At 33.3% G+C, this 21,797-nt stretch overlaps 1 protein-coding gene across 2 annotated transcripts in view; it reads right to left on the reverse strand.

The window, feature by feature from the left end:
- Window positions 1-21,797, reverse strand: part of LOC106614500 (uncharacterized) — a 274,551-nt gene that overhangs the window by 16,770 nt on the left and 235,984 nt on the right. For both annotated transcript variants that reach the window (XM_036369194.2, XM_070107841.1), the window contains 2 exons: window positions 5,139-5,293; window positions 596-875 (listed from right to left, as the gene is read on the reverse strand). In XM_036369194.2, the coding sequence (XP_036225087.2) occupies window positions 596-875; window positions 5,139-5,293 (435 nt within the window). The remainder of the gene's footprint in view (window positions 1-595; window positions 876-5,138; window positions 5,294-21,797) is intronic.

Below are 21,797 nucleotides of genomic sequence, written 5' to 3' on the forward strand. Positions count from 1 at the left end.
CCTGGTAGTGCACCGTGTGACTTCTACCTTTTCGGAAAAATGCATTTGCCGATGAAAGGAAGGCGTTATGCAGACGTGGAGGCATTTCAAAAGGCTTGCACCGACATACTGGCGGCCATACCGAGCAATGAGCTAAAACACTCGTTCGACATGCTTTTGGACCGTTCAAAAAGCTGTATTAAAGCAGAAGGAGACTATTTTGAATAAAATTAATTGATTTTGCCGATAAAACCATTTGTCTTTTTTTTTTAAAGTCCTGTTTACTTTGGAACGCACCTTGTAAAACTGATCAAAAAATAAGTAGTCTGTCTGATTCATTCTAAATAAAGGTGATCGTAAAAAAGTAGTACCTATAGCTTTTATTTCATAATCATTATGATGAAGAGCGGACAAGATTCTATTGAAACAATGATTAATAGACTAAATTTCATAACAAAAATATCGCGAAATTGTGAAATATTTATTTTACAGAAAGATATCTAGAATGTTTTTTTCAAATAAGTTAGTAGCTCGATCATCACCCAAATGTACCTGAGTTCCCAACATACAACTTGTATGTTCCGTTAACTACATTGAAATATTTTCTTCCACTTACCTTGGAAAATATAACCGCACAATTTCGCCTATTCTCCCTTTAATGTGATAACTGCATGACGTATTCGGCGGATACCAATGAGCGATACTCAAAAATATACCCTCACTGGCGCTACTATCCTTCAGCGAGTCGGAGCTGAGTAGCCAATCGCAAATTCCATGCTTGATGCCTGCTGTCTCGACGTGACCAGGCCAATTGCCGACGTTGAAATGGAAACCAGTGTTGAGCAGCGGGCCCGCTGGTGAGGTAACGAACTCCACGTACATGTATTGGGAAGTGCCTGTGAAACAGAGGGAGAGATAAAAATCCATGATGAACAAAAAGAGAAAAAGTAAGTGTGGAAAATTGCATAAACATGAAGATAAATTGAGACCCTCACGTCCCCCCCACCGCAAAGCATACATTTAGAATTTTGCAATTTTTCCGCAACGGCTTGTAAGTGTGTGTGTGACTGCTGCGTGAAAAAAGCAGCGAATGCGTGAATTTATAAATATTAATTGCATTAGTCACACAATATCCAAGTCCAGTGATGGACTCTGGCAAGCCGAGCAACGGTGCAAGGTTAACCTCAGCATTTACGGCTGTGCACGAAAATTGGCCGCAGCTAGTTGCAGTTCCGCGCAGTTGTCGTTGTCATTTCTCTTCGTAACACTATTTGTGGCGTGCACACTATGAGCCGTCTTTTAAATTGCCATAACAGGCTATGTTGTGTAAGCCTAAAACAACCACAACACAACAGTGAGTAGGAATACCCTTACAACAAACTGCAAGAAATTGCAATTCATGGTACGGATGGAGTTAAGGTATGATATTAAGTTAATGAAAGACCAAAAGGTAGCAAAAAATGTACTAATTTCCATTCGTTTCAACAAGCAGCTATTCTCTTAAAGTCTGAGAGCAGACAAAGGCTACTGTGATCAGAACTGGGGAATACAGTGGATGCGCAGGTAATCCAAAGCGCAATTTCTACAATTTCATGATCAATAAGTCCAACTTTTCGTTGATATCTTTTAAGTGTCAGCTGATCCCGAAGAACCTTAGTTTACGGTCATCTACGATTATTTTGTGCATATAGTTCAAACGGAATTTATGAGACTACTTACCAACAGTTACTTCGCTAAAGAAACTACTTTTTTACAGCTTTTATACTCTGAACAGGGTATATCAACATTTTCACGAAGTTTGTAATACCCAGAAGGAAACGTCGGTAACAGTATACAAATATATATAGATCGAGCTCAAATTTTGCTACACGTCTCACGTTTGCTTTTCTGCCCAAGAAGCTGCTCATTTGTTATAACCGCCGATATCGGACCACTATAATATATAGCTTCCATACAAACTGAACGACCAGAATCAAGTTCTTGTATCCTCTTCACGAATATGCATAAATTAATAAGATATGAGGTCTCAATGTGGTTATATTATAATCCCCATCAACAAAATAATAACTATAATTTTGGGAAATATGTCGAGAAAATTTCGCACAAAGAGCGAAGCAAAGAAGCAGTGAAGCGCTTTAGGCTCTAAAAACAATATTAACCTCATTTTTTACATTGTGTCAAAGGCCAGATATTTTCAACCAAATCGCTAAGACATTACTATACACTGATGTTCCACACAATTTTACATGGAATAAATCATATAAAAAATGAGGACCAAGGAAATAAGGAAAATCACATCCTTCAAATGCACTCAAATTTAAAGCTAAGATATTTGGTCGACTTTGCACATCCAAATGCTTCATTTTACGGTTGTTATTGGTACGTATTCCTAGACCAACGTCTTTTGAAATTTTGGTAACATCATCCTTAATATATACATCATTCAACCAGCTGCGTATCATTTCCCCATAGTATATTAAACAAGCATGCAAAAAAAAACGAAACGAAGAGGAATAAGACCCAACCAACAACACTAGCACTATTTAGACAATATTGCCATTGTAGTTAGATCTAACACTTGCCAAAGTCAGCACAAACAATAATAAGCGAAATGGCAGTTATAAAAACAACAACAATGACAATATGTGTAGCACAAGAGTAATTTATTATGCAATTTGTACATACACATGATCAACGGTTGCAGCTGTCGCAGCGAATGTGTACGCCATATTCATTCTCCTCAACGCTCACGAATTGTGAAAATTCCACGGCGTATACGTAACATTTTGTCGGACATTCGAATGTTAGATGACTTTATGTGGCAATGGCGTTGTTATATCAATTATTGTTGGTAATCTGTGGATATGCACAACTGTAGGGCTACAAACCAAAACATATAAGCAACTACTTATACATATACATACATAAATATGTACATCCAAATTGTATTTATAAGCAATATGCACGTCGAAGGTGTGATTTTTGTTTAGATTTCTCTAGATATATTTGATTGCTTAATGTATTGAGAGGGTTTGAGACTTCACTTTGAGATTACTTTTAACAGTTAATATTGAGTTCCCCAACCTCTTTGGGGCGTACCTATGCTTTTGGCTCAAACAAAAGATCCATTCTATCCTACACTCACTTACGCATTCAACGACTAAATCATTCAATCATTTCTATGCGGCAATGACTTTTACCCGCATCCAGTTAAAACCATTGCATTTTAAATTTTGTTATTGTTCGCATCCACATTGTTCTTTTGCCATTGCAGGCATTCATGTGCCGCTGCTGATTGTCTCATCTACTACTGTTAACTGTCGGTCCATTTGTCTCTCACTTGGTTGTGCTTTATTGTTGTTTTTGTGCTGAATATGCTGATATTTGCTATTTCCTATTTACCAGCTGCCAAATGCCATTTACCATATTTTGAAATTTAGTTTGACGCACAGACCTCGCTTGACGTATGCTATGCTTAGATGTGTATATATGAATATATTTATATATATGTGTGCTTTGGTAGAAGTTCATAATTGCACAATTTAGCTGTATTGTGTGTCTGAAGAACTGTGGTGTTTTATACTCGACGGTACATATAAATGTACATACATACTTAAGTATGTATATGTGTGTGCAAAGAGGTTGGAAATTATTTGCATATACATATATCAATATGATACGATGAAATAATAAATGAAATATTCTAATTTTTCTTAAATAAATACGTGTATAAGGTGCGCCATATTTTATGTCAGTATGTAAATATTGAAATGCTTTGTTTAAAAATGATTTATTAATTAACTAAACACTTTTCAATTAATATGGAATAGTTTTGAATACAAGAACGCCCAGTCTTATTAACTGCAGCAGAATAAGCTTTTTTTACTGCATTTTACATCGTCTTCTAGAATCGGCACGAATTTTTTCTTTTAAATACGTCAATGGTTTGAGCTCTGTTGGCATACGTTTTGCTGTTCAAATAGTTTAAAAAAATATGTCGGAAGGAGTTAGATTCATTTAATCTAATTTCATTTATCCATAGCTTTTAGCCTAGAAATATTTATTCCAAATTAGATCCTAAGTCGTATCCAATTTTTTCCATTCCCTTTTCAGCGTAGGCCACATTACGTGCCTAGGAAAACTTTAGTATTCTAACAGAACTAAAACAAACCAATGCTAAAAGCTAAGAGACTTCTAATGTTATCTCAAATACCAAATTTGTCACTACGAGCTCTTTCCACGGCAGTCCGTTCTATGTAACCGAAGCGGATAATCGTTTTGATCCGCACAAGGTATGTTAATTTGATATTATGCCCTCAAACTATTTGAAGTATATTTTATGGTATGTTTCATGGAAGCGACTTTTAGGATAAGTTTCTTTCGTCATATGTTTATGATTGGAAGTGTAATTTTTTTGTTGTGAGCTCTTTTGTCTACTAACATACTTGAACATAAACTATTCTATATTTTAAGTAGGAGGGGACTATATACAGTGTGCTAAATTTTACTAAAATCCGTTCAGTAGCTTAAGAGTTTACCCCAGATAAACAGAACGAAATAAAATCATATGATATATTTTATTTCGTTCTGTTTATCTGGGGTAAACTCTTAAGCTATCCGAAATGAAATATATCATATGAATATCATATGATTTTTTTTCGTTCTGTCTCCTGGTACTAAGCTACCTACCCACCGGTTTTGCTGTTCTTGAGTTATAAATTGTGTAACGAATTGGGCAATAACGAAAGTAATTATATATTGCTAAAATTAATCAGATTTCACAAAAACTCGTATCGCTGTTATTGATGATAGAAGGCTTAAGACCTCAAGATTCAAAAAACGTAGGCAGGGAATTCATTTATCCATTATATTATAATACCTAAAGGAAAGAACAAAAAATCAAGTGTCGTTTATAAGTCTTTCAAATGTGTGACCATAACACCGCTCTTCTGACGTGGGTATAAGGAAACTGTCATATCATAAGATCACAAATACCACTTCTGATGGTAGAAAATCAATAAAATCCTTTCTAACATTTTTAACTTTTTGAAATTATTTTCAGTTCATCACAGTTAACCCTATATTTTAGTTATTTAAAATTTTTCGATATACAAAACGCACATGTAGTCTTGTTCCAAAAAAAAAAAATTAAAACTTACCAATAATGCTAAACGGAAATTTGCCCAGCCCACAAAATTTGCCAATAAGTGGCGAATGCTCATCGCGACCATCATAGACGGCAAGCCAATCGTAGGGGCAGTGCTCCTTGCCAGAACCAATTGGTCGTATGGGACAAGTCATGACGTTTTCACACCTGCAATGGAAATGAAAAAGAAAAAAAAAAGAAGAGAGAAGAAGAGGAGTAAACGTAAGATTAGAAGTGAAGTTGCCAAAAAGTTTGGATTAACAACTATATATATAAATTTGTATATAGTATTTGTATACAGTTTGCTGGCACATAAAATATGTATCTAATATTGGCGAAGAGAGTGCGACAGTTATGCTTTCAACAGTTTGGGCAATCGTCGTAAAATAGTTGTTGTGGGTACAATATGGGTAAAGTGTGCTTAAGGGCTCATATATTTATAAATATTGAATTCTGATAATGGAGTTAAGGCGTTGTAACTGACCTCTGAGCAACATAACGCTGAGAAGTTTGTCACATTTTTTAGGATTCTATGTCAAAATAAAGAATATGATAACATTGAAAATGTTAATACCTGTTCAGCAAGTTTTAAATCATGTAAATTAATTATATAAATGAATGATTACGTACAATCTTAGGCTAGGGCAGATAACTCATAACAGGATGAACCCCATTGGAAACGAAAGATAAAATAGCAAAAATTAAAGTAAAATAATTAACGGGCGATCTGTGGTCGAGAATAAGAAGGGGAGGGGCGTAGTTTAATTTCGTAAATCAATTACATATATCGATTTCAAAAATACGTCCTAAAAAAAAGGTTATATGGAAAGGTTGTTGGTAATGAAAAGACCTTTTGTATTTACACTTTTTCACATAACCTCAAAATGTATGTGAAAAATTAAAATATCCAAGTTTTTGGGTTTTTTATTTTTATCTTGTTCAAAAGAAATTTTCTTTCTTGAAATTTGATGTAAACATACGTTCTTATTCCCCAAACATGTTGTATTTTTTATTTAAAATCTTTATTTGTTCTCCTTATTTTGACTTAAAATTTAAAGAGACCCTAATTTTCGATTATAAATTCTCACCTCGAAATATCAGAATTTAAAAAAAACAAGTAAGGAAAGGCTAAGTTCGGATGTAACCGAACATTTTATACTCTCGCAAAGTCAAATAGTATACTCGTTTGAGATTTCTTTGTGGATTGACTGATATTTTCGGTAGAAGGTCAACTATAGGCACTGGGGTCCACATATTTAGTACTTATGGTCTTGAACAGTGTTGGTTCGATTTAGACAATTTTTGGCCACAAGATGGCATACATTAATCGCATTATTTACGCAAAGTTTAATCTCGATACAGTCATTGTTGCCTGATTTGCATAGTGGAAAGTGAAAGAATCAGATGGAATTTAAAATGGTGTTATATGGGAAGTAGGCGTGGTTGTTGTCCGATTTCGCCCATATTCGCACTATGACATAGAAATATGAAAGGAACGTTTTGTACCGAATTTGGTTGAAATCGGTTAAGCAGATCTCAAGATATGGGTTTTCACCTAAAAGTGGGCTGTGCCACGCCCACTGTCTAATTTTGAACGCGGTTCCCATAAAGTCATCTCATACCATCCTAGAGATAAGATTTAATGTCTCTGGCGTGTTTAGTGCTTGATTTATCGCGCTTTTAGTAGTTTTTAACAGTACCGTTATATGGGGAGTGGGCGGAGTTTCCTCCCGATTTCAACTATTTTTACACTGTAGGTAGAGGTTCTAATTTCAGTGAATTTTGTTATTTTTGAATTAGCGGTTTAGGAGATATGCACATTAAACCTATTAGGGGCGGGACCACGCCCACTTAAAAAAAATTTAACTGCAGATGCCCCTCCATATTGTGATCCTGAATACCAAATAAGAGTCTTGTATCTTGTTGTGGAGCTTAGTTATGGCAATTTATTTGTTTTTGAATAAAGGCGTTTTGTGGGCGTGGCAGTGGTCCGATTACGCCCATCTCACCAACCGTCTCACGGTATCAAGAAACATGTCTACCATGTTTCATAAAGATATCTTAATTTTTAATCAAGTTAGAGCTTGCACGGACGGACGGACGGACAGACAGTCACCCGGATTTCAACTCGTCTTTTCATCCTGATCATTTATATATACATAACCCTATATCTAACTCGATTAGTTTTAGGTGATACAAACAACCGTTAGGTGAACAAAACTATTATACTCTGTAGCAACAGGTTGCAAGAGTATAAAAATTAGTGAGCCTTATCGTTGATGAAATCTCTAGTTTCTGATGGTATAAAAAATATATACATTACTTTCTCAGAAAATGCAATAAAATACCCCACTAAATAGCTGCTACTACAAAATATTGTAATACGTTCGCCTTTTTACCAAATAGGACAAAAGAAAATGCTCTTTTTATATTCTGTATCACATTTTCTCCTTTCCTTAATGAATTGGTAGTATATATAGGTTATATTTAATCATAATCAGTAGCAGTCACGCTGATTTATACTTTACCCATTACAACATCATTCTCACAAATAAAAGTAAAGTCATTAACGCTTGCAAATCTCAAATATTTAGTGGGTTCAAAGTTAAACAAATTTTGTCAGCGCTGATTAAAATCCTTACAGCACTCTATATGAATAAAATAGTCAAAGTATAGGATACATAATCTACAACAATCTATATACGCGTATAATAAGTACATATATAAGAGTCATTTCTGATTTTCCTATTGTTATTCCTCTCATGCCAGTTATTGTCATTTCCTCATCCGTATTAGTTGTCAGAGCAACGGTATTTTATTTGCTATTTTCATTGAACTTCTGTATATATTGTAGGAAACAAATGGCGGCCTTTATGATTAATTAACAACGGGAGAGAGATAATTTTTGCTATTATAAATCATAATGGTAGGGACAGCGGCGGTTAAAGCACCAAATGGGGTGCAAAGTTCTTGTAATAGCGGCGGTTCGCTATATCTGAGGGCGAATCCCAATACGAAAATGAATGAGCTCAAAAATAATATTGAATTTAAAGCGTATGCATGGGCATAACGGAGTATGTTGCGATGAATGATGATAAAGGCAAATTTATCGTTGTTTGTTGTTGGTTGGAAAAAATATTGTTTTTAAATTATAACGATATAATGAGAGCGAAAATTAGCGCAAATACATATACAAGTATTTGTAAGGAAATGGTAAAATGCTCGAGAGTTAAGAGTTAAACGTTTTCAATGAATAACGATGTGATCGCTCAAAAAAAACACAAACATAGCTTAAAGTAAAAATAATTTATTCGTAATTCTCGATATTTTTTTTCTAAAATGTGGAAAAAGTCAGAATATGGTTCAAAAGCCACTATCTTAACGTTGTGCTTAAAATTAAAATCAAACTTTTTCAATAAAATTCAGATATTAAATGTTTTTTCTTAGTTATTTTGGCTCCTTGAGGAGCATAGGACCGCAACAAAATATCCAAATTAATTACGACGAGCGTCTACTGGGGCACAAAGGATTTCGTTTGAATTTTAAGATAAATATTTAGTAAAGAATGTATTTTGAACAATTGCCTTGAATTTTAATGGTTAGGGTTAAACCAAAATTTCATTGCTTAAAAAATTTAGTGAAACATTCTCTTCAGTTGGAAGTCAAATTCAAGCTATTTCTTGGGAATTTTTTTTGTATACTGAATCAGATGTCAACGCCGTAAAGTCACAGTTTTTACAAGTATTTTCTCAAATAGCGCTAATTTCATACCTAGGCTGAGTTTTCGTAATACAACATATGTTTACTAAAAATTTCTGAATGTCGACAAATTTCACAGCTTTGCTTACTTACAAATGTATGTTCGATTTGTTTTAGTAGTTTAGATATTTAAAAAGTGTGGCATTATTACAGAAATATTTTGGAACTGATTTGAATATTTTAAACCAGATGGCAGTGCTAAAAAGTTAAATATTGTACTATTTTTTTTTATAAAAGCACTATCAGCAATCACATCTCTATTTGTTTTTGTAATATGTTATTCTTTAGGGGACAAGTTCCTTCCAAACTTATACTTAAACCCAGACTGTCCTACGTTTTCAAAGTTTTGCGTTTTTTTGAAATTCCGCATTCATTTTAAAGTCCATTAAAATGTTTTGAGAACCAATTTTATATATCTTTATTTAAATACAAGTATATATAATACTTTCTCAAATTATCATTATTATTCCTCAAATAATCATTATTATCTACCCTTTTCGAATTTGTAAATTTTTGATTGTTCAGAATTCTTTAAAGGATAGTAACTTTTATACAACTGATACTTACACGTAAAGAATTGTCTAAAAAACCGTAAAAAATATAACTATTTACTCACTATTGAACAAGTTTTATTTAAAGTCAGATATCTCGGTTTATTTTGAATAGTCAGTTGCGAACTCAATTATTGTGCACGTACGTAGGTATATACATAATTATGCCTGCTGTGTGCCAAAGTGCTCTCATCAATTACGCCATCCCAAAAAGTTGGCGAGAACTTTGCCACATCATCGGTGGCATCAATAACTACTATAACAACAACAGCAATAAAGAACATAAGGTGAAATACGCGTAGAAATAGCACATAAAGTAGCATAGTAATAGATGCATGTGGCGGTGTGTATGTGTGCTGCCACACAGTTTTAAAAATGTATAATAATTGCTGCGTGAACTTTTTTGTTATCATAAATTATTGATCGGACAGCTCGAAAACCGTTGGGAAAATAAACAAGCACAAATTAGTTTCACGCTGATTATTTTTTGTATAATTTTTTTCCTTCTTCTTGCGACCGCCTTCCTTTTATTGGTCTCATGCAAATTAATCATGGAAAAAAGAAACTTTTTAGGGGCGTTAATTATGCCGAATTTTGTGTTAATGCGAAATTAATTTGCGGCGCATTTTCGGGTAATTTATGAACATCATTTTTTAGTTTTTGATTTTCTAGCACGATTTCTTTCACTTTTTTGATGTTATCGTCAGTGGTAGCGTCGAAAGACGACCGGAACGAGGGATGTCTTCCTTTATACTAAACCTCTTAGACGGCGGGGTCACGCTAATTTTTTCAATCCACTGTGCTAAATTACAGTTTATATCTTTATTTAGTGCTTAATTATGGCACTTTATAGGTCCATCTAGGAACTCGTTCTCCCGTTTTTGCCAAAAACACGTGTACCAAGTTTTATTACTCAATCAATCAATACCTCAATTTTTACTCAAGTAAAAGCTTGCACAAACGACCGGACGGGCGGACAGACAGTCATGCGGCTTTCAACTCGTCTCTTCATCCGGTTCATTTATATATATAAATATAACCCTTTATCTATGTCGATTAGGTTTAGGTGATACAAACAACCGTTAGGTGAACAAAACTATTATACTCTGTAGCAACATGTTGCAAGAGTATAAAAACTAACTGAAGAACATTTGATGTTGCGTAACAAACTCGAATATAAGGTGACAAGTATCAAATGTAATCAATGGAGTGTTTAGAAAACTCTAAGCTTAATTTAACATAAAAAAAAACAATCTGTCAAATTTTTCAACAAAGAGGTAGGATCTAATTCACTTTTTCTTTTTGCTGAATTTTGTGTTTTATAAGTAGTGCTTAAGTTAGGGTTGCATTGTTATAACACCAAAACAATGCGCGTGCAAGAAAACATTTTGGAATATATAAAAAAGGGTTTTTTGCTAAATTAGTGTGGTATTTTCAGAAAAATCCGATATAAGTAGAGTGTAAACTACAAAAAACTATTAAACTCAATGGCGAACCTGATTCCGTTCAAACTGGTTTACATAACTTCTACGTATGTGAACTAACCTTCATACTGAACCTGACGTAATAAAAAATATTTTACTTTTCATCTGGCCTTAAAAATGTTCCGTTTGAAAATACTGATACCTGCAATTTAATTTAAGATTAGTTTTAGAAATTGCGCAGCAACAACAAAACACGCCCAGTTTTCTTTGAAAAGTGAAACCTAAATCCTGCAAAAAATATTTATTTTATACCCCTTTTGTATTTTTTTCGGTGGAACATAAAAATAAATTTGTAAAATTTTCGTAAGTTGCAGAAAAATACGAGCATTTGGATGAATGTTTCTGATAATAAATGGAGAAATGAAATGCAAAAAGGAATAAAAACAAAGTTTAGAAAAGTGAAGAAAAAAGTAATTTATTTTTAAAAATACTTGTTTTAAGAGGATGAGTAGCGCAATAAATTTGCGGAAGACACAAAAACAACTAACAAATGAAAAAAATACCTAAAAGAAGGATCACCCAAAATAACAGTAAATAGCGAAGCAACGAAGATATTTGCATACTGGCGACGCGTTTCGTGTATTTTAATTGGCGCACGTTCAACAATTTGCTATGAAAGAAGCAGAGAAAACAATAAAAAAGATGAATAAATCAAAGAGTGACCGAACTTGACTCTCACTAAAGCTGAAAGAGTTGTTCCACTTTGAATGTGATGCTTTTTTAGAACATTTTTCGGAATTTTAGTGCACGCATACCCAAGAATTCTTTCCACATTACTATGCTTACCTCTTTGCAGGAAATGGAAGTGTAAAACAAAAATATTTTTTCTAAACTTTCTTCTTGAAAAAAAAACAAAGCAAAAAAAAGACAAAGCAATTAAGCATTTCTTGCGTTATTATCAATTATTATATTGTAAAAACAGTTAGTTTGCGCACACCATAACATTACAAAATAGATTAAAGTAGAAAACAACGTAATTAATGGAAGTTCTAGCTGCATATTATCAAACATAATTGGATTTAAGATTCATTAAATACTTTTAATGCCAATGTATTTATATGGTGAAAATGGTTTCTTCGTGAATGAGCAGAAAGTAATAAGGAGAGTATTTTTAAAATCGGGGTATTCTTTTTGGATAAGTTGTATAATTCAGTTATTTCTGAATTGTTCGTAATTTGCTACACAACTAAGCAGTCCGCTGATACTTAGACTCTATATTTTGTTAGAAGGCTACTCTACACCAACAACTGGGATAAGGTGAAGAAGAAAGGGCTTTTCCGCTATAAAAATGCATCAGTTCACACTTCCATCGTCGCCATTGCCAAATTGGTCAAACTAGGCTGCGAACCGTTCGACTTTTTTAAAAAAATTGTCTTACAAAATAAGAAATGTTTCATTAATACTAACTAATATAGTTAAAAGTAGTAGAAAAAAACATTCCTCTTTTGAAGCCTCTATTCCATATCACACTAACCCCATTTTTAGTAAATTTCTCTTCATGGTTTCTTTTATAAAACAATTTCCTATTCAATTCAGCATCCTTTGCAAATCAACAGTTCTCTGAGGACTCGTGCTCATCTCGATTGACCCCATTTTCGGCATAGCATATCCACTTATCTTCGCTTATTTGATAAAACTCAAGTACAGCACTAATTAAGTGCCGCAGTAACAGAAGCAACAACAACTGCAATATAATAAAATAAGTAAGAGCACTTATTGAATAAATACTTGGTAGTGGAAAAATTATTAAACACACAAAAAAAAAACGTCTACTTAAGTTATATTGAGGCTAGAATAACTATTATACATACTTTCCATACAAGAACGTGGTTTTATTCGTTCAGTTGGTATGGCAGCTATATGATGTAGCGTTCCAATATCGGCGGTTCTAACATATGAGCAGCTTCTTGGTGAGAAAAGGACAAAAACTGAGGGACTAGTGCGCGTAAGCTAAATCAACACTGCTCATCACGCTGATTGTTTATATATATGTATACATTATAGGGTCTAAAACGTTTCTTTCTGGGCGCTACAAGCTTTGTGGCAAATTTAATAAATGTGCAGGGTATAAAATCATTTGTAAATAATTTTAATGAAAATATATTTGTTATTATCTTTTTAATTCCCGTTTTTTGCCAGCGGTTTGAATGGAGATAAATTCGAGTTATATCAAACTGTGTTCCCTCTCAATTTCCCCGAAGGAGTATCATTTATCATCAGGCCTTTTATTTGAATATAGGTATATATATGTACTTTTACACCCATGCAACCAACTAGAGCCACTAATTTTATTACCAAAGCTCTTCCTCGACCCGTTGTACACTTAGGAAAGCTTAGCTGGAAGTAAAAATTTCGCTTAAACAAAAAAGAACAAAAAAATACAAGTTAAAAGCAGATGAAATAAATTGAATAAATACGCAACACACAAAGCAAAGCTTGTTCAAGCGAAACAAAACAGAGTCAATGAGTTGGGGGTGTCGGCGTGGATTACAGAGCACACAAAAGTTCAATTACCGCATATATACATATATACAGGCTGGCTTTCAAATCGTGCTACAAAAACAAACCGTAATACCTTTAATTGTGAGAGTAATTGACTTAGCTTTTTTTATTTGGCAGGTTATTTTTTAAATTTTTTAAAAATTAATGCTTGGGAAAGAGGGTTTGGATAGTGCAGCGGTACAATGCTTTGCAGTCCGTCATTTCCGTCCAAAAGGGAACTCAGACGGGATTATGCCGGCACTGTCCCGAGTAGATGGACCATTATGTGGTTGGTTAACATGTTTGCCGAATATGGAGGTAGCGCAAGAAGACCGTAACGTCGAGATCCGTATTTATGTTCAAGAAACAATGGCGGATGTTGCATCGTTAATTATGGCAAATCCAAGAGTTTTGAATCGCAACTTATCGGCGCAACTTTGAGTTAGCAGACGGTCATTACAATGGATAATTCATTATGATTTAAATCTGTTTTCGTACAAAGTTCAAATAACAATCCGGTTAAACCCTTTAGATTTGTGTAGTCGCATGGAATTTTGCCAAGAAATTATTGAAATGGCCGAAAAAGACAATGACTTGAATTGTCTGTTTATGTCTAATGAGGCCCATTTTAATATAAACGTAAATGTTAACAAGAAAATTGCCGTATATGGAGTGAATCAAATAATCAAAATAAATATAATAATCAAAAATAATCCACGAAATGGAGCTTCATCCAGAACGAGTCACTGTGTGGTGTGCAGTTTCATCAAGGTGTAATGTTGGGCCATACTTCTTTGAAGAAAATGGTGTAACAGTAACTGTCAATGGCCACCGTTATTTAAACATGTTGAATGAGTTTTTTTCCCTAGAACTGCGCCCAAGACGTATCCCTTTCGATAGCGTTTGGTTGCAATAAGATGGAGTAACCAGACCGATTATTGCGGAGCTCCAACGAAAATTTGAAAGCAAATAATTTCAATAAACTCCACTTTCCGCTACCTCGCAGCTGACTTTTTGTGTGGGATTATATCAAATAAGAGGTGTACAAAATAAAACCCAGAAATCTGACAGAAGTGAAGAATCAATAATTGAGACAATCCCACAATGTATAGTTATCTAATTAGGTGTCGCATTTAAACATGCGAGGCTGAGCATGGAGGTCATTTACGGTCCATAATTTTTAAAAATAATTAATTATATAAGGTAAAATAAAATTTGCTAGACAAAAAAAAAATAAAATAAATGTAATGCATTGATTAAAAAAAAAGTTATTATGATTTAATTTTGTGACACGGTTCGTGAGCCACCCTGTATTTAAATATCTAAACATGCGCACTTAAAAAGATCAACTACACTAAGAGGTGAATTACCAATGATAGAATGTTTGAGAAAAAAAGGTTACCGTAAAGATAAAACAGTGGGTGAACTCTTATACAACATAAAATAGATAAGACAAAAAGCTAAATAAGAGCCATGAATTGGAGTTAGCAGAAGCTTGTAAGTAAGATACAAGTGCGGACGAACGTACATTAAGTTCCTGGCAGGTGAGTGAGCAAGTGTGGGTAATCGAGAAAAATTAATGGAGTAGGAAATGTTGCAACAACTGGAAGATAGGCAGCTCAGTGAGGAGCAATAAGAGAAGAAAATGTGTGCAAATGCATAGATGTAAAATTATAACAACTAAAAGGTGAATATATTCTTTATTTTAATTGAATTTAAATGATTTACAATATGGAGGAAAATGTTTTCCAATGAGAGTTTAACGTTCTCTATTATTGCTACTCAGTTTCCACTGAGAGCAATTGCAGCGTAATAATATGTTATAATGTTTAGAACTTTGATATTAGTTTGATCTCTTTCTGGCCGTCTCGCCTGCCTTTAAAACATCGCCTACCTAATAGTAAGAATGGGTTATGCTGTATAAAATGAAATGGAGCGCAGTAATTGATTTGTACATACCATATGATTCTCTTGCTTTTTTACTTTTTAAAGTGCGAAGCGAAAATTTACATGTGTTATACTAAGAATTCTATTATAATCTATTAGAGGAATATAAGAGCTCATATGTACATTAAAATGGGTTTTATAAACGAATTTTAAATCAAACTCCGTTGGGAAAGTGGTGCCTAAAAACAATCAGATACATTAGAGGAAATGTTCTTTATGAACCTGTAGTTGCATTAATATGGAACTTCAGCGAACCAAATAAAAAGGTTCTAATTTCTTGGTGTATTTGTAGGAGTTCATACTTAAAACACTCTGTGTGAACTCTTACTGGCATTGCGGGATTCATGTTAGGAAAAGGCTTTCCATTTCCATGTTTCCATAACAAAAATAAAAAATAAAAATAAACGTTAACTTCGGTTGCATGGAACTATAACACTGTTCACAAATATTTACAAAAGATTTGACTGGTTTGTATACCATCTATATGCTATAGTGGTTCAAGTGTGCAGCTTGATTGGAAAAAATGAAGTGTGCAAACTTTTAGACCGATATCTCAAAAACTGAGAGACTAGCTCACGTATATATAGACAGACGGACTTAGGTAAATGAAATCAGCTCGTCATGTTGATCATTTATATATATATTTTGTAGGGCCACTGACGGCAGGCCCAAAATATCACACCCAGAATATCGGTGTAATTATTATAAAATTATTGGACTAATTTAATAGAGTTCAAAGCATGCAGCATCGTCTGGTGGTATACAAATTTTGGATAAATTTTTGCTCAGCAGCTACAATTAAATATTGCAAAGTAGAAAATAAGCATAAAATGTTGCACGAATAAGACTTTGAGGCCGCTGCAAGTAGAAATGAACAACATAAATAAATAAAAAGTCGGGCATTTAAGAAATATGTATAGATGTGCAAAGACATACAAGAGACAGCACACCGAGTGAACAACAGATAGATGAAGAGCAAAATGGAAATTACAGTTACGATGCAGTAGACACACGCCGTGTGGGGAGAATAATGGAAGGAGAGCCAGACAAGACAAGCCATAGCAGACAAACTAAATATAAAATGCATACAAAGACAGGCAGCAGCAAGTTCGCTATATACATACATATGTATATAGATCCAATGCTCAATATGTTAGGGTAAGTCAACAAAATGAATCCTATTTTTCGCTTGTTACTCTCAAAACTAGGTTCTTAAACACCTCTACAAAAACCTCTCCAAGTAGGACCTCTTAATTGTAACGGGAAGGTCTTCCACCTTACAGTTATATTTTTATACTCTTGCAACATGTTGCTTCGGTTGTTTGTTTTACTTAAAAATAATCCAGTTTGATATAGGGTTACGTACCATATATATAAATGATCAGGACAACGAGACGAGTTGAATTCCGGCTAATCAATATCCAATATAGCTAATAACATAATTTTCAAACATTCGGTTGATTTTACTCCATACGTTATACGAGTACATATGTTGGTGATGATAAGTGAGGTACCTTAATGAAATTCAGGGAGCATTTTATTCTGTTAATAAATAGTATTGCCAAAAACAGATGAAATCAATAATGTCTTGACAAAATTAACTGAACATAAAATATTGGATAAGCTCAGGTTTAATTTAAATATATCTGAATTTAGTCTACGAATTATTTCAACTCCCAAATACAACATTCATACATATTATATATTGATTTTCGTTATTCTAACGAACCTTATGACAAACATGTCGTTTAATTTGTGAGTTATATATTTATCAAATTGTTTGAAAATAGGATCCCAAGTATACCTCGGCAATGTAAAAATTAACTCAATCAGCCAATAATTTCCGACTTTCCACCAGACACAATGTATGATACTTTAATAAAATTAAATGAACAAGTTTTGTTAAAAGTTATGAAAATATGAAACCTTATATCCCTAAAATAATGAATTGCGATCGTCTAGTTGACAATTTCACATTAACTTATTCTATTAAATTTCGCTATTTCAGTTAAGTTTCTGTCCCACATATCTCATTTGAAGATGATTTTAATACAATTTTAGCTGACGCGAAGTATATATAGTAATAAAACTAAGTGAATATATGACCTATAATATAACCTGATTATATTATTTCCTTGCTTTGGTCCTTGCAAGTTGTAAGAGTATAAAGTGTTCAAACTTGGCCTCTATATTTGGCTTCCAACTACTTTAAAAAAATATCTATTTTGTATGTTAGAGCAGTAAATTTCCTAGGAAGCTGTGAGTCTTAGTATCTTAAATATTTTTTCTTATGAATTTTATAATTCTATTAAAAAAATATTTAAGATACTAAGGCTTATGAATTTTATAATTCTATTAAAAAAATATTTGCCTTAAAATAATCAAAGTTCAACCATAATTTCTTTTATACGGTTAGGTTTACTAAAACATCGTAAGAGATAATTTTGAAGAGCATTCAGTTTCCTACAAAATCGAAACGAAATATTCTTTCAAGAGATATGATTTTTCTATGTGATTTCTTATTATTGTATTTTAGAAAATTGTAAGTCGGAGGCCTATCCCGTTACAATTAAGAGCTCATACTTAGAGAGAACCTATCTTTAAAAGTACCAAGCGAATCAAATTTTCGATTTCTTTGACCCACCCTAATAATTAAGCATGTTTATGTGCCCAAGTAGCGACGACAAAATGCGAAAAATACAGGGATGTGCAAGAAGCTAAAGACAGCAGCACAAAGCGTCATTTAAATTCGTTTTTGTATGCAGATGGCAACCTCTGCGTGTCTGCGCAAAACCTTTTACTCTTTATACAAATACATATGTATAAGTTCTCGTTATTTTATGGATTCTTGCTTAGTTGGCCATTTCTTTTAATTTTATAAATTTAAGGTATGCAAAGAAGTTGGAGAGTTGGGCAAAGAGGCAGAAGAATGCAGAAAAAATGCTTTGAAGTTCTGCAATGTAGCTGACCTTTAGTCTATTCCCATTTTGTGCCATTCATATTTTACCATTCATGTTATGCTACGCCCGGAAGTGTGGGTCTCACTCGTATTTTGTTTTGAGATTCAATAAATTGTGACTTAAACAGAAGAAAAAAGAAAAAGAGGTTGCGGTAAATTCAAAGGCCGACACAAGTCACGCGCTGCTGACGACACTGCAGAAGCCAATCACAATGATTATTGAAGTGTAAAAGTGAATTAAAAAGGAAGAGTGGAGGGGTAAAAAGGAAATTTGAAGGGAAATAAAAGCAGAAATAGAGAATAATTATTTTTGAAGAAAGCACATTTGCAATTAAAATATTTAATTTTTATGGTTTTAAGAGATATGACAAATTTGCAAAAGAAGTGAATAGCAACATAGATCATTCTGGAATAATGAACTAAACTCTTAACAATTTGGAGACTTGAAGACCAGAAACCAAATTTGAACTCTTGGGGAAAACCGCCTTGCTTACACCTTTCGGTCAGTATTTTTGCAGAGAGCTCTCAGCCACGTACGTATTTTCTTAGCAGTAATGATTAAAACTGGGAACTTTCGTATGAACATCAGCGAACCTAAAAATCTTTCTGGATATACTTGAGTATGTTGCTGAGAAGAGGACGAAGTGAGATTATCTTAAGACTTTCTTTCATCTCACTTACTCAAACTCTTACAAAAATATTTTTTGTTATTTTGCTTTTGTTGTTGCTTATGTGACGATTATTTCATATTACATTTCACGGTATTTCGTAGATGGTATAGATTTTTATACTCTTGCAAGATTTTGATACAGAGTATAATAATTTTGTTGAAGTGAAAACATATAAAATGCCATAACTAAGCACTTAATTAAAGTACAAAACTGCAATTTGGCACATGGAATCATAGTAGATATGGACTCTTCTAGGCAAAAGTTCTTAAAAATGTGGGCGTGGTCCCGCCCTCTAATAAGTTTAATGTACATATCTCCCAAACCATTCAAGCTAGAATAACTTAGTAGTAAATCAATATTTTCATTGGAACTTTATTTGTTAAATTTCATTCCAGGCGGCATTATAGCAAACGGTAATGCCATATTCTCTTGAAAAAATATTATTTACATTCAAATGAATTCGTTTACAAGTAAACAAAAAAATTTATTTGCAAATTTATGAAATTCGAAACTCACAAAGTTTAGTTTGCAATAATAAATTATAGTTTATTCCAAACTATGCACTTTGTCCCAACCTTGATGGCTAAAAGCCAAAGCTAAATATACATACATATTTACGTATGCTTTTATTACATATTACAAATATATATCATTAAAGAGAACTTCGCTAACCGTTGCTTATTTTGAATTTTGTTTTAATTTTGTTTGCTAATACTTTTTTAATGATTAAAGATTTACCTGTAAAATTCGAAATAATGTATTTAAGTTGAATTGATAATACATATGCATTTTTTACAGCGCTTAATTTATTTAGAAATGAATTAATTTAATATTGCTCTCGTGTTATGTTATGTCGTGTTGCAATATGTTAAGTTTCGTTATGGTATTATGATTGTTGATTATTATGAAAAAAGAAATATGTTTCCCATATAATGTTGCGTTATATTATGTTATTTTTCCTAAGTTAAGATATGCACATTTTTTTAAAGAAATTGTTATTTTATTTATATAATACTATATCGTGGTAGGTAGGTTATGTTATATAAGTATTATGCTATGCTGTGTTAAGTTATATATTGCTAAACAAATCTGTTATGAAAACTTTTTATATTATTTATGTTATATTCAGTTTTGTGTTGGTACTTTAAGCCATGTCATTCTATGTTATGCTACGCTTTGTTTATATTATTTATATTATTTCATTATACCAGGGTATACTAAAGGGTAAGTAAAGTTTGTAGCACCCAAAAGAGAACGTCGGAGGCCCGATAATACAATATTTATACATATATAAATGATCAGCATGATGAGTTGAGTCGATTTAACCATGCCCGTCTGTCTGTATTTATGCGAATCAGTCCCTCAGTTTTTTTGATATCGAGCTGAAATTTTGCACACATTTTTTTTCATAAAGAAGCTGGTCATTTGTCGGAACCACCAATATCGGACCTTTGTAGCATATATCTGCCATACAAACTAAACAATCGGAACCATATCCTTCTATGAGAAATTTTTTTAATTGACAAAGTATCTTCAGAAAATTTGGCAGGGATTATTGTCGAAAACTATGGTGTAATTTTTTTGTATTTGTGAAGGGTATTACAGTTTCAGTCTAGCCGAAGTTAACGATTTTACATGTTTTAATTTTTTGTTCCATTTTTAATAAAAATATTTCACCCCAACCTTGCCAAACTCTCCATTCGAAGTCAACTAACTTTCACCAGTCAGCAAACGCAAACAAATAAATTTCAATGTAAATATTCAAAACCTTAACTTTACGCACACATACGTATGTTAATACATACTGCAGCTGCATAGCACATGTACGCATTAGAAAAATAAGTTTTTTAATATTTTGCAAATGACTGGCGAATATTTTACTTTTTCAGTTGCCAATGGCAGCTTTATTACCTTAATGCTGCAGTATATATGTGTTTTTGTGAATGTATATGTGTACAAGTATGTTGTTTTTTAAAACTCGTTTTAGTTTGTGCCCAGCACTTGCGCGTATTACATGGCAGCAATGCAAATTATGCGATATTCGAGCGAAACTTGTGCAGCGATTTTTTGCGCTGTTGATAACAACAACAATGAAAATGGCTTTAGGTACACGATGCAAAAGTTTTTCCCTAACTTTGAGGGTCTCCTCCTCCGCCTTCCAGCCAGTTCCAGCCAGTTCCAGCCGCTGCTGAGCTGCTATTAACTCGCTATCTTTTTGCACCTCTCTTTACAGTCTTACTTACCAAATCTCTCTCTCGTACTTTGGCCAACAAAATAGACAAAGTTTTATTCCACCATTTATTATCAATGAGTTATATTACTATATCATGATATAACCGAAAATATAATAAAACTTTTTATGTTGCCATTTCGCATCTCATTATGACTCTATCGATACTCAGCTTATACGAAACTTTCGCGGGTATGCGATTCATTGCAACGCGCATTGAGCCGTTCGAATTTTCTACTTTACAGAAACAAGCAACTGTATCATACTTTTTGGCGTTGTGCAGTATTCGCCTGCAATTATCATGCACACATTCACACATGCAGTTGGATTTTTGCTGCTTGTTGGCGCCGATTTTGCGTGAATTATTATCGAGATCTTGGCAGCGAAATCAATGGCATACGAGTGACATCATTATTTGTTTGTGTATGGCAGCGTGCAATTGTGAAAATTTGCATTTGCGACTCTGTGTTTGCATTTAATTAATGCGCGAATTTCGCGAATGGTTACAGAAGCGCTTAAACTAATGAAAAGTTGGTAAAAAAGTTTCGGCAGCGGGGTCGAAAAATTATGATACTATAATTAAATAGTTT

The sequence above is a fragment of the Bactrocera oleae genome, chromosome 4, assembly GCF_042242935.1.
Source record: "Bactrocera oleae isolate idBacOlea1 chromosome 4, idBacOlea1, whole genome shotgun sequence".
In the NCBI taxonomy this organism is placed as follows: Eukaryota; Metazoa; Arthropoda; class Insecta; order Diptera; family Tephritidae; genus Bactrocera; species Bactrocera oleae.